Raw genomic sequence first — 13973 nt, 5'->3', positions numbered from 1 at the left:
TAGAATATGTTTAAGAATATTTCAATACTGTAATATTATTCACTTACCAAATAACAACCAAAAATTGCTTAACTCCATTTTAACAGATTAATAGAAAAATGGGCAAAGGTCATTAAAAAATTCACCAGAAATTCAAATGGCCAATAAATTGATTATCATACATGATTATCATATTAGTAGGACTATCATCCATATCTCTCCATCCATTCATCTGTCTATCTGCATGTGTGTATTATACCTAGTGATCGCACAACACAGACACTTTTATTAGCTACTCATTTTTTCCTAACAAAAGCAGAGGTACTCTTATTTAAAAGATGAAGAAATTGAAGCACAAATAGATTAAGACTTTTACCTAAGTAGTGTTGAATCTTTGAGATTAAAACACAAATCTCTTGACAATGAAAACCAGTACTATATTTAGAATCCATGTTTTCTTCTTATCAATAATATCAAACTCTAATAAATGAAGGGCTTATGGCTCAAATTCTAATCATATCTTTTTAAACAGCAAAAGCAACTAAAAAGGAATTTATATCCTTTATTACTTTCAAAAACCATTAAAAAGGATTTCATTTATAACTCAAACACTTTCAAAAAGCCCCTTCAATTAAAAAATTACTCCAGCGGTTCTCATAAACAAAGCACCGCAATTGGGTACTAACCGCCGAAACCTTTCTCAACTCCAGCCCAAGCCACTTTTACCTCCTTTGCCCACATCTCTCCTCTCTTTACCCCTCAACTAGGTAGTATGACCTCTCTTCATCCCGAAATAAAGGAATCCTTCCTCTTTTATTAGATGGAAGATAGCAATTTGACCGGGCAATTTAAGGAGTCATTTTCAAGCTGGGGTAAGGCAGAAGACACTCAATAATTCTGTACTACTACATATATATTTATTCTTTCTGCTCATGAAATTAGTTGAAGAAAATTTTGAAACCAATTTTAAACTAAAAAATTAAATTTTATAAGATCATGAGTGGATGTAATAATTTAAACACCCTGCTACTGATGACATTTAGATTCACTACTGTTTTTCAATACTATAAACAGTAAACACACAAATCTCTGTGGGCTTCTCTGAATATCTTCTTAGGTAAATTTATAGAAATGGAATTAACAGGACAAAAAGAATGAATATTTAAGTCTGCCAAATCATCTTCTAGAAATTTACCCATACTGTTGATAATATTGTTATTAGTAGTGAGACTATCCCAGTAAAGAAAATAGTATGAACATTAGTACCAAAAAAGCACAGCCAAACAATGTGCCTAGTTCACATAGAGTGAACAACAATGATATATAATGCTTCCGTTTAACAAATTGGCAAAGTTTTTTTTTGTTTGTTTGTTTTGGCTTTTTTCTTTTTAATGGCAACTTCTACTAGCAATGGGGAGTGTGTGTGTATGGTACTTTCATACATAGTTAGTGTAAAAGATGAGGCAATCTAACCCCCAGCCATATTTCTCCATGAAAACATTTAATACCAGTTAAATACTAACAATTAAAGAAACAAATTTTTTTATGTTAGGAAGATATTTTTTGCCTATCAAAATATCCAAGATTTGGGGAAGATTTATTTAGAAGTAGATACAAGTAAAAGATTGCCTATGGAGGCAAAACTTCCTTTAAGAAACTTCTGTGGAAATTAAAATGCTAAATTGAGAGCTATTTGTTTGGTTCCCATGTGAAAATTACTAGCATATATTTTGGAATGATAACATTTGAAATATCTGGGCAAAGGGAAAGATACCACCTCAGGGATTGAGAAAATTAGCAACTGTCATGAATAGAGTGAGACTGAAGCTATTATCCACATCTTTTAGCCAGAATAAAAATGTCATGACTACCAGAGCAAGAGGACATGATCCTCTGACCTGAACAGACTTACCATCTCTGATAGGTGAGAACATGTCACCTAAACTACTTTTTCCAGTATCATCAAAGCTGGAGAAATCCTGGGTTTTTCCACTCTCTGTTTCCTTAGATAAAATATCTGTGTTTATGCTTCGAGGCAGACCTTATAGAAATTGGATATAAAAATAAACATTTTTATTATTTCTCATAATAAATTTATCATGAGAAGCTAGGTTCTAAAAATGAATACCTTACCTATATCATTGGTAATACTACAACTGTGGGCATCAGGAAAAGAAAGCAAAATATAACAATAGCTCAGTTAAGCACCGTTTTCATGGAATGAAGGGCTCCTCAAAAGCAAATAACTCATATACTCATATAACACCACTTTTTAAATCTACTTTGATAGAACTTTTCTAAATAACTTATGTACTTTTCTTACACAACTTATTTTTGTTAGTGACTGACTCACTGTTAGGATCATCTACCAATGATTAACAAAAAGTCTCTAAGGCATATAGTACAATGCCTAACATATAGATAGCAGTATTCAAGCAACGTTAGTTCCTTTCCCCAGCTTGCAGTGAATGGATCTTTTTCCCTTTTATTTTTTTCTTCACTAACAGTGGGAACCTAACACTGCTCTCAGCGTTACTGACCTTAAATGACTTCACTAACCTTGGGATAGTTTACTGAGAGGAAGGAAACCAGAATACCAAACTCATAAAGAATAGTACAATAGACAACAATAAAGAGGCATGCAGCAGTTTACTTTCTCTCTCAGTATATATTGCATGACTTTAGGGCAAGGACGTTGTAATAGGAACTCTGCAGGCTCAGTAACTTCTTGCTCATTTTTGGGTCAAGGACTGAGTTCTAGAAATTCAAGAACTTGATGAAATCTTGGCATTTGAATTGGTAGCATATTACTGTCTTACATTTTTAAAACTGTTTTATTTGCCATCTTGGTCCCAAATGAAAACTGAAAACCCTGGGATAAAAACAAAGATTAGCTTTGTTCAAAATATTAAAAAATGTCCAAGCCTGGCTAATGAAATAAACCTAATAACCTCACAGAAAGTTATGACCAAACATCTGTACATCACTGTCACTGAAGGGTGTTTATACCAAGAGTGTAATCGGTTATAAAGAAGAAATTTCTCTTTTTCTAGGTCCTCAACATGTCTGAATGCATAACTCTAGCCTCTGGAACTTTATGAAATAGAAGCTTGGTATCATTTGAAAATAGTGCTAAAGCCTTATTTTTCACTTCTTAAATGGCTGTTTCCTACTGAAAAGGAGCACTAGCAACAAGTCTGCAGACAGAGGTTCTTTTTTTTTTTTTAAATATATTTATTTTTATTTATTTATTTTTGGCTGCATTGGGTCTTCAATGCTGCACGCGGGCTTTCTCTAGTTGTGGCGAGTGGGGGCTACTCTTCGTTGCGGTGCGCGGGCTTCTCATTGCGGTGGCTTCTCTTCTTGCAGAGCACGGGCTCTAGGTGCGCGGGCTTCAGTAGTTGTGGCACACAGGCTCAGGAGTTGTGGCTCGTAGGCTCTAGAGCACAGGCTCAGTAGCTGTGGCACACCAGCTTAGTTGCTTCGCGACATGTGGGATCTTCCTGGACCAGGGATGGAACCCACTTCCCTTGCATTGGCAGGCGGATTCTTAACCACTGCACCACCAGGGAAGCCCCTGCAGAGGTTCTTTTCAATAACTAAATTAGGACACCTTCAGTAGAAGCCATATGAACTTATTTCAAATTCTAAATTTATTTTACACCATGCTTAAAGTAATAGCAATAATGATGATCGTAACGACAATATTAGCAACACTATAATTTATTGAGTGCCTACATGTGCTAGGCCCTTTTGATACATTTTCTCCGAATTTCACAATAACCCCAAATGTTAAATATTATCTATGGAAGAGAAAAATGAGAAAAAAGTGTGGTTAAGAAAACTGCCTACTAATAAGAAACTGCTGTATAGCACAGGGAACTCCACTTGGCTGTACGGCAGAAACTAACACAACATGGTAAAACAACTATACCCCAATACAAAATTTATATATAAAAAAGAAAACTGCCTAAAGTCATCCAGGTAGGAAGGTGATAGATCTGAGACTGAAGCCTAACATACTCTCAATGTTTCAGAGGAGGAAAAATGTACGTGTGTGTGAGTTGAGAGAGAGAAAATGATGCAGCAAATGTGGCAAAATTTATAAAATGGTGAATCTGCTAAAGGATATACTAGAACTCAAGAGTTCTTTGTATTATTATTGAAACTTTTCTGTAAGTTTGCAATTATTTCAAAATAAAATCAATAAACAGAAATTTCTAACTCTTTGTGGGTGCACAGTAAGCATTCATTTTGCCAGAAACTTTGCTAATCAGCCAAGAATTATCATTAATTGGTGGCCCTGCAGACCCAAGTCTTCCATATCTAATTAATGCTGCCATTGTTACATATAAACTTCCGTATTAAAAACTAAATGAAAGACACTGAGACTTCAGAAAGTTTACAATAAATGAGAGAATCTTTATTTTAATTTTTTAATAATTTTAATTATTAAATTAAAATAATAATAAATAAATAAAATTAATAAATAATAAATAAAATTAATAATAATTTTTTTTACTAACACCAATTTTCCTAATATAGTTAATTCAACATCTTGGCAAACATTACTTCTTCTTTTAAACAGATAGCAATAGTATTAGTTTCTAGGAGTTCTTAAATAAGGACCTTATTATTTTTCTACATAATATATAATGATTTTTATCTAAGGATGATATATTCAAAGATAATTTATAGTGAATATACTTATTATATATTTTTTAAAAATTCTACGCTACCAAGACTAACAAATTAAAGTTCTGCTTATACTTGGAAATAGTAAACTCATATTGAAAAAGCACCAACAAATATTTGTATTCAATTTAAATACTAGTCCTGAAAATTCAAAAGACATTAGTACATTCATTTCTGGTAAGAATACTTTAGAGACATACTGGTATATCACATGCAGACTTTTAAAAATATGTTGAAAGTTGACAGTATAGCATAACTTCTTAAAATAAAAACAAAAAGGCTTTCAGGAATTTAGGGAATTACGATCTTTATTATAAGCAAAGAATATCTTCTACAATAAGTATGGGGAAGCTTATCACCATATTATACCTTCACAAAGTCTAAATGGACTCTTCTTTAAGAACTGTTTCATCAATATGATTATCAGAGTAGAAGAAATTACTTAAAAATTTCAACATTTTCATTTATTTTTATTTAACAAATGACTAATTTATGGCTTAATATGTGCCAGGTACTATTCAGCACTTAAATATATTCATTTCATCACCTGACTTACTTTCCATTCTGAAAAATGAAATACAGGAGCCATTAATAGCTTTTTTTTTTTTAACTAAGAGATCAAATCATAATGAAAGCATCAAAGTTTCATATTCTCTGCTGATTAATCTAAAGGCACAATGAAAAGTCATCTAGCCTGTAGCGGTACCTCTGAGAGGGCATTATTCTGTTTTTAAAATATCTTACAACAGAAGTTCAGCTAAATAGAGTAAGTGAAGTACCTTTCATTAATCTTTTAAAAATTTATAGCTAAAGTTAAATTTTTCACTTTTTCAATTTTCACTATCTACTAATAATTTTACCGGGCTTCCCTGGTGGCGCAGTGGTTGAGAATCTGCCTGCCAATGCAGGGGACACGGGTTCGAGCCCTGGTCTGGGAAGATCCCACATGCCGCAGAGCAACTAGGCCCGTGAGCCACAACTGCTGAGCCTGCGCATCTGGAGCCTGTGCTCCGCAACAAGAGAGGCCGCGATAGTGAGAGGCCCGCGCACCGCGATGAAGAGTGGCCCCCACTTAACGCAACTAGAGAAAGCCCTTGCGCAGAAACGAAGACCCAACACAGCCATAAATAAATAAATAAATGAATGAATGAATAAATAAATAAATAAACCCAAAGTTTAAAATAATAATAATAATAATAATAATAATTTTACCTAAATACGCAAGTGAATTTAAGTTCTAGGTTCTTAAAGAAAGTGATAATGATATCCATTTGGGGAGGAGACAGGATGGGAACTCCAAATACTATCTATAAGCAACATTTACCTGCTTTGTCTTGAACAGCAACTGTTCCTTTCCCCACAACTGCTGTCGTGGGCTGTGGCAGAACTGTGGCAATGGAAGTGGTAGCTGCTTCTCTGACAACTCCAGAATTCTGGACGCCTCCACTAGCAGCGCTCACATTAACAGTACGTTTGTTCACAGCTGTGGGCTTATTTGAACAGCCTTTATTTAAACCTGACTGAAACGGAAGGGAATATTTAAAAGCTCAGGTTTCTAATGCTCCATAAGAGACATTAATATTTTATAAATCCCTATTAGTTTAAAAAATATTGTTTTTCCCTTAGAAATCTTAAGCTTGCTGGTGGATGTGAGAGCTTCCCTCTGAACCATGAAAGCCTTTTAATATTTTTGAAGAGAGAAATGTGAAAAGCGCAAAAAAAAAAAAAAAAAGTTTTAAAACTAAGTATCAAATGGATTTGTACTAAAATTATTTACAATGCTTTGATATAAAAATGATTATGAAGCAAAACTACACTGTGTTTAATTGACAACATATGATTTCTATATTCTGAACTAGATTTATTTAGTAAAATCAAAAATGCTGAAAAGAAAGAAAATATCTTACCTTAGAAAGGACAGTGGAGTACTGAAATGCTATACATTGCACAGATGTCTTATGTGCACTGATGGTTTTAACTGGTGATTTCAACATCCTTAAATCATATTGATATATTTTCCCACGGGAAGATCCAATAGCCAAAGTGGCTCCATCAGGCATGAAATCTACTGCAGTTAGAGGAGCGTCAGCCACTAAAGTTTTCACTAGCCTTTGGAAAGGAGAGCAAAGTATATGTAGATATGTGAATGTATACATATAAGCTTATACGACATATAAATAACTGTAAACCAAAACCAAAGTTACTTAGATTTCGGCAAAGTTACTTAGAATACCCATCTCAAATATTTGTTTAAAGCAGAAACGTAGAATTAGACCTGGAGACATTTCTATTACAATGGCATGTAAAGGAACTGCTAAGCACTCCATCCTATTTTTCTATTGGCTTCCAATAGATACAATACATTCTATATCTTCTAGAAACAGGACCTATCTCTTTGAGTAATTATTATTTTGGCAGTGAACGTGATAGAATTCCTGCAAGTTACTCCACAAATAAGGGCTCTATAGCCTCAGGGTTAAGGAGGCTCTAAGTATCCCCTTTCCATTTAGTGACCTATTTAGGCCTCAAGAGGATTATGACCTTTGACAAGGAAGCAGCTGCTACTTTGCTCTTGGTTATGCATCTCTTGACCCAAAAGCTAACAGGATTCATGAGGCTTAATCCTCCCAGAAGCTAATACAGAAGTATGGATACTGATCTGCTGAAGCTGAACTCCTTGCTGGAGTGTCGGGTATACGAGAGGAATGGTTTAACTGTTAGGGTTCTCAGTAAATTCGTTCAAAAAGAAAAGAATAAAAAAAAAAAAAAAAGAGAAGAGTAAAATAAGTAACAGTAAACTTTAAAAAGGGGCTCACAGTAGGTCCTTCCCTAGCAGTAATATTATAATAATGCCACTTCCTTTCACGTGATCATTAGATATTGTTAGGTGTCTTGAATACACCTCTTGCAGTCTCGCAGTTTTTTTTGTTTTTTAAGTTAACCAAGCACACTTATAACTGTAAGAAGAACAAGAAGGCATAACAGACCTGGATACTTAGAGAATTATGTACCCTTTAGCTCTATATCAGTGGTTCTCAACTGGGGGTAATTTTACTACCTTTAATTTGGGGAGTACTACTGACATCTAGTAAGTAGAGGCCAGGGATGCTGCTGAATATCCTACAATGCTCAGGACAGCTCCCCACAACCAAGAATTATCCAGCCCAAAATGTCAACAGTTTAGAAACCCTGCTCTAGATAATGAATTCATTTTAAAGCAAATTAATCGTATTGTTTTAAAAATATACAAATTTAGTTGTATTCTGAAAAAGAGTAATATGCATGCAAGCTAAAATAAAGATGTGAAATCATTAACATGCTACCCCTCAACATTCATCATCCAGAAGTACTCTAAAGCTGGGGTCCCCAAACCCCAGGCTGCACACAGCAGGAGGTGAGCGGCCTGAGGGTGAGCGAGCAAAGCTTCATCTGCTGCTCTGCGCTCGCACTACGGCCTGAGCCATCCTCCCAACCCCCCACCCCACCCCACCCCACCCCACCCCGTCCACGAAACCGGCCCCTGGTGCCAAGAAGGTTGGGGGCCGCTGCTCTAAAGAACACCCATGTCTCATCTAGTTTTTTCTGCATGGGAAAAAAAAGAAAATTCTACCTTATTAGATAACAAATACACAAACTTTACATCTTCTAACATTAATCAGAGGTCTATACAAATCACAAATATGGCTGCTAATGAAAGAATTATTTGTTACTAAATTAAGAAATGAGCATATTATACTTACTTCTTACTTGAAGTGTCATAGAGAATGATTCTTTTATCCAAGCCTATGGTTACAAATAGCAATTCATTGACAGGAGAAAAACAGATGCCTGAACCTGGAGCTTTATGTGTACCGTCAAAGTTGTGGTATGGGCTCTGACTATTCACGTCCCAGAGAGTTACTATTCCATTATCCGAAACACTGCCCAGTAGCGATTTCTTAAACAAGGAATACTTCAAGTGCCGAACAGACTATGAAAATAAAAATAAGTTTTACGGAATTGTAAGCATACATAAGAACATTTTATATAAAGTATAAATATGGCCAACCACATTATTCACAAGGGATTTAGAACGTCGCTGGTTTATAGCATAACACGTTTCAATCATGACAACCATAAAATCATTTAGTGGGCTATAAGATGACCCTAAGACATCTTAAATCTAGTAATTGAATATTTGTCATGATTTTATTATGTTTGAGTAGAGTTACCTCAGTCACCTCTTTTTCAGAAGAAAAATACAATATATTGAGGTAAACTACATTAATTCATCAGGATTAGAACATTCCACTTAAATAAAAGGCCCAGTCACAGTCAAATCATGAGTAAGTATAAGGGAACACTGGTAGAGAATAAGCAATAATATTTTGCATTTGTTTTCAATATATATTTTTGATATCTGGATATGTTTGTTTGATGTGCTGGCAATTCAACACTTGAAGCACAATAAAAAATTAACTAAAATACAAAGGGGGAACTGGCAACACTCTAGACTGGGGATGGACTATAAACCCATTCTTTCAAAAGCTTTGGCCTGAGGGCAACGCGAGCCTTTCTCTAAAACACTCATCTCTAGAGGCAGTGGAGACATTCTTTCTAGTTTCTGCTGGATAAGAATATACAAAGATCCAGTTTGAGTAAACAGGTCTTAGATTAAAATTGGATGAATTTTATCTACTTTTACTAAAATGCTGCTTTCAAACTTGACTGATATTATCATTTATTGTGCTGAGAATTAAGTATTTTACATTTAAACTATTTTTTTCCCCCACACAGAAATAGCAATATAAGTATAGAAATGAATATTAAGTAGAATCCACAAGAGTGGGAAACTAGCTATAAGACACCTTCAAACAGTTTATAGTCCGGAGTCAAGCAATGAATCACGTTCTAGATGGCAGGTATCAACTACACATATAGGTCCCAGATAAAACTGCCACAGAACAAAAAGTCAAATCTGAGGGCTTTTTGTTTGTTCTATCTAATCTATCACACTCCAAAAAGATTTAAAACCACTAGCTTTTATATATTAAAAAACTCATATTCTACTTCTAAGATGTTTCAAAATATTAAGTATTAGCCCTCAACAACGAAAAAATATTTAGGAATAACATAACACAAATTCTGTCTAAGGAAACAAGAGTATTTGTAACCTGACACCTAAGGTAAGATATTACTACGGCCAACCATTAAATTTGGCTCTTCATTTTCATATGGCTAAAGTACAAACAAAATTTTGGTTTATACTTTCCATTTTTATTGAGGAAAAACATATCCATTTGAATAGACAAATCTTTCCTCTGGTCTACACTCAAGAAAAAATAAACTACATGGACCTTGACTATATAAAAGATATAGAGAGCCTTAGTGAATTATCATGTTTGCAGAGTCACATATCAACCTACCTAAACATAAGCAAAATATTAATTCGTAAAAGATTTCTGTAGCATTTTAAGAGTTCATATAGTTATAGTCCTTCACATAATCTAAATTTGGATAAAATGTACAAGCAGAACATTAAAAACAAAACACCACCATAAAATCATAGACCTTCTAGTTTCTCAAAGTTCATAAAGTTCAACCTCTTAGGCACAGTAGTAATTTGCTAAAACATCCTTAAAATATGGGCCATCCGGAATCTGCTTGAATCCAGCAGGGAACAAGGAGCTTACCGTTTTATATACAGTAGTCCCTACCTTGTCCACAACTTCACTTTCCATGGTTTCAGGTGCGTACCGTGGTCAACCACAGTCCAAAAATATTAAATGGAAAATTCCAGCAATAAACAATTCAAAAATATTAAATTGAGCACTAAGTAGCATGATGAAATCTCACTCCAGCCCGCCAGGATGTGAATCATCCCTTTGTCCAGGGTATCCTGCCCATTAGTCACTTAGTAGGCATCTCAGCTCTCAAATCAACTGTCAAGGTATTGCAGTGCTTGTGTTCAAGTAACCCTTATTTTACTTAATAATGGCTCCAAAGTGCAACACTAATGATATTGGCAATTCAGATATGCCAAAGAGAAGCTGGGTGAAGTGCTTCCATTAAGTGAAAAGGTAAAGTTCTCAAATTAATCATAATACGGAAAGAAAAAAAACTATGGTAAGAATGAATCTTCTATCCATGAAATTATGAAGAAGGATAAAGAAATTAGTGCTGGCTTCATTTAAGAATTTAGTACCGGTGGTAGGGGCAAGATGGCGGAAGAGTAAGACGCCGGAGATCACCTTCCTTCCCACAGATACAGTAGAAATACATCTACACGTGGAACTGCTCCCACAGAACACCCACTGAACGCTGGCAGAAGACGTCAGACCTCCCAAAAGGCAAGAAAATCCCCACGTACTTGGGTAGGGTAAAAGAAAAAGGAAATAACAGAGACAAAAGAATAGGGACGGGACTGGCGCCAGTGGGAGGGAGCCGTGAAGGAGGAAAGGTTTCCAGGCACTAGGAAGCCCCTTTGCGGGCAGAGACTGCGGGTGGCAGAGGGGGGAAGCTTCGGAGCCGCGGAGGAGAGTGCAGCCACAGGGGTGCGGAGGGCAAAGCGGAGAGACTCCCGCACAGAGGCACGGCGCCAACCACCACTCACCAGCCCGAGAGGCTTGTCTGCTCACCCGCTGGGGCGGGCGGGGCTGGGAGCTGAGGCGCGGGCTTCATCGGATCGCAGGGAGAGGACTGGGGTTGGCGGCGTGAACACAGCCTGAAGGGGTTGGCGTGCCGCGGCGAGCCGGAAGGGAGCCGGAGAGGAGGTCTGCAGCCGCCGAAGAGGCAAGAGACTTTTTCTTGCCTCTTTGTTTCGCGGCGTGCAAGGAGAGGGGATTCAGAGCTCCGCCTAGACGAACTCCAGAGGCGGGCGCGAGCCGCGGCTAACAGCGCGGACCCCAGAGTCGGGCGCGAGCCGCGGCCATCAGCGCAGACCCCAGAGACTGGTAGGAAACACTAAGGCTGCTGCTGCTGCCACCAAGAAACCTGTGTGCGAGCACAGGTCACTCTCCACACTGCCCCTCCCGGGAGCCGGTGCAGCTCGCCACTGCCAGGCTCCCGTGATCCGGGGACACCTTTCCCGGGAGAACACACAGCGCGCCTCAGGCTGCTGCAAGTCACGACGCCTCTGACGCCGCAGGCTCGCCCCGCCTCCTCCGTACCGCTCCCTCCCCCGGCCTGAGTGAGCCAGAGCCCCCGAAGCAGCTGCTCCTTTAACCCCGTTCTGTCTGGGTGGGGAACGGACGCCCTCAGGCGACGTACATGCAGAGGCGGGTCCAAATCCAAAGCTGAATGCTGGGAGCTGTACGAACAAAGAAGAGAAAGGGAAATCTCTCCCAGCAGCCTCAGAAGCAGCGGATTAAAGCTCCACAAACAACTTGATGTGCCTGCATCTGTTGAATACCTGAATAGACAACGAATCATCCCAAATTCAAAAGGTGGACTTTAGGAGCAGGATATATTAATTTCCCCTTTTCCTTTTTTTGTGAGTGTATATGTGTATGCTTCTGGGTGAGATTTTGTCTGTATAGCTTTGCTTTCACCATCAGTCCTAGGGTTAGGTCCGTCCATTTTAATTTTTTATTTTTTTTATTTTTTTTTACTTAAAAAAAATTTTTTTCCTAATATATGTTTTCTTAATAATTTTTTCCGTATTTTCTATTTTTAGAAATTAAAAATTTTTTTAATAAGTTTTTTTCATATTTTTTATTTTAAAAAATTAAAATTTTTTTTTTAAAAATTTTTTTCTTAAAAATTTTTTTTATTTTTTACTATAAAAAATCAATAAATCTATTTTTAAAAATTAAAAAAAATTTTTTCTGAATACATTTACTCTTAATAATTTTTTTTCTTATTTTTTATTATAATAGCTTTATTTTATTTTATTTTATCCTCTTTTTATCTTTCTATTTTTTTCTCCCTTATATTCTGAGCTGTGTGGATGAAAGGCTCTTGGTGCTCCAGCCAGGCATCAGGGCTGTGCCTCTGAGGTGGGAGAGCCAACTTCAGGACACTGGTCCACAAGAGACCTACCAGCTCCACGTAATACCAAACGGCAAAAATCTCTCAGAGAACTCCATCTCAACATCAAGACCCAGCTTCACTCAACGACCAGCAAGCTACAGTGCTGGACACCCTATGCCAAACAACCAGCAAGACAGGAACACAGCCCCATCCATTAGCAGGGAGGCTGCCTAAAATCATAAGGCCACAGACACCCCAAAACACACCACCAGACGTGGACGTGCCCACCAGAAAGACAAGATTCAACCTCATCCACCAGAACACAGGCAATAGTCCCCTCCACCAGTAAGCCTACACAACCCACTGAACCAACCTTACCCACTGGGGACAGATACCAAAAACAACGGGAACTACGAACCTGCAGCCTGTGAAAAGGAGACCCCAAACACAGTAAGATAAGCAAAATGAGACGACAGAAAAACACACAGCAGATGAAGGAGCAGGGTCAAAACACACCAGACCTAACAAATGAAGAGGAAATAGGTAGTCTACCTGAAAAAGAATTCAGAATAATGATAGTAAGGATGATCCAAAATCTTGGAAATAGAATAGACAAAATGCAAGAAACATTTAACAAGGACGTAGAAGAACTAAAGAGGAACCAAGCAACGATGAAAAACACAATAAATGAAATTAAAAATACTCTAGATGGGATCAATAGCAGAATAACTGAGGCAGAAGAAAGGATAAGTGACCTGGAAGATAAAATGGTGGAAATAACTACTGCAGAGCAGGATAAAGAAAAAAGAATGAAAAGAACTGAGGACAGTCTCAGAGACCTCTGGGACAACATTAAACGCACCAACATTCGAATTATAGGGGTCCCAGAAGAAGAAGAGAAAAAGAAAGGGACTGAGAAAATATTTGAAGAGATTATAGTTGAAAACTTCCCTAATATGGGAAAGGAAATAGTTAATCAAGTCCAGGAAGCACAGAGAGTCCCATACAGGATAAACCCAAGGAGAAACACGCCAAGACACATATTAATCAAACTGTCAAAAATTAAATATAAAGAAAGCATATTAAAAGCAGCAAGGGAAAAACAACAAATAACACACAAGGGAATCCCCATAAGGTTAACATCTGATCTTTCAGCAGAAACTCTGCAAGCCAGAAGGGAGTGGCAGGATATACTTAAAGTGATGAAGGAGAAAAACCTACAACCAAGATTACTCTACCCAGCAAGGATCTCATTCAGATGTGATGGAGAAATTAAAACCTTTACAGACAAGCAAAAGCTGAGAGAGTTCAGCACCACCAAACCAGCTTTACAACAAATGCTAAAGGAA

The 13973-nt window shown here is 37.1% G+C and overlaps 1 protein-coding gene across 3 annotated transcripts in view; it reads right to left on the bottom strand.

The window, feature by feature from the left end:
• Positions 1 to 13973, bottom strand: part of NEDD1 (NEDD1 gamma-tubulin ring complex targeting factor) — a 52695-nt gene that overhangs the window by 11576 nt on the left and 27146 nt on the right. For all 3 annotated transcript variants that reach the window (XM_059936711.1, XM_059936713.1, XM_059936712.1), the window contains exons 6-9: positions 8415 to 8644; positions 6582 to 6783; positions 5999 to 6194; positions 1892 to 2020 (exon numbers count right to left, since the gene is read on the bottom strand). In XM_059936711.1, coding sequence (XP_059792694.1) covers positions 1892 to 2020; positions 5999 to 6194; positions 6582 to 6783; positions 8415 to 8644 — 757 coding nt within the window. The remainder of the gene's footprint in view (positions 1 to 1891; positions 2021 to 5998; positions 6195 to 6581; positions 6784 to 8414; positions 8645 to 13973) is intronic.

Source organism: Balaenoptera ricei, chromosome 10 (genome assembly GCF_028023285.1).
Source record: "Balaenoptera ricei isolate mBalRic1 chromosome 10, mBalRic1.hap2, whole genome shotgun sequence".
Lineage (NCBI taxonomy): Eukaryota > Metazoa > Chordata > Mammalia > Artiodactyla > Balaenopteridae > Balaenoptera > Balaenoptera ricei.
Note: the sequence above shows the minus strand (reverse complement) of the source record. Positions and strands in the feature narration are given on the sequence as shown.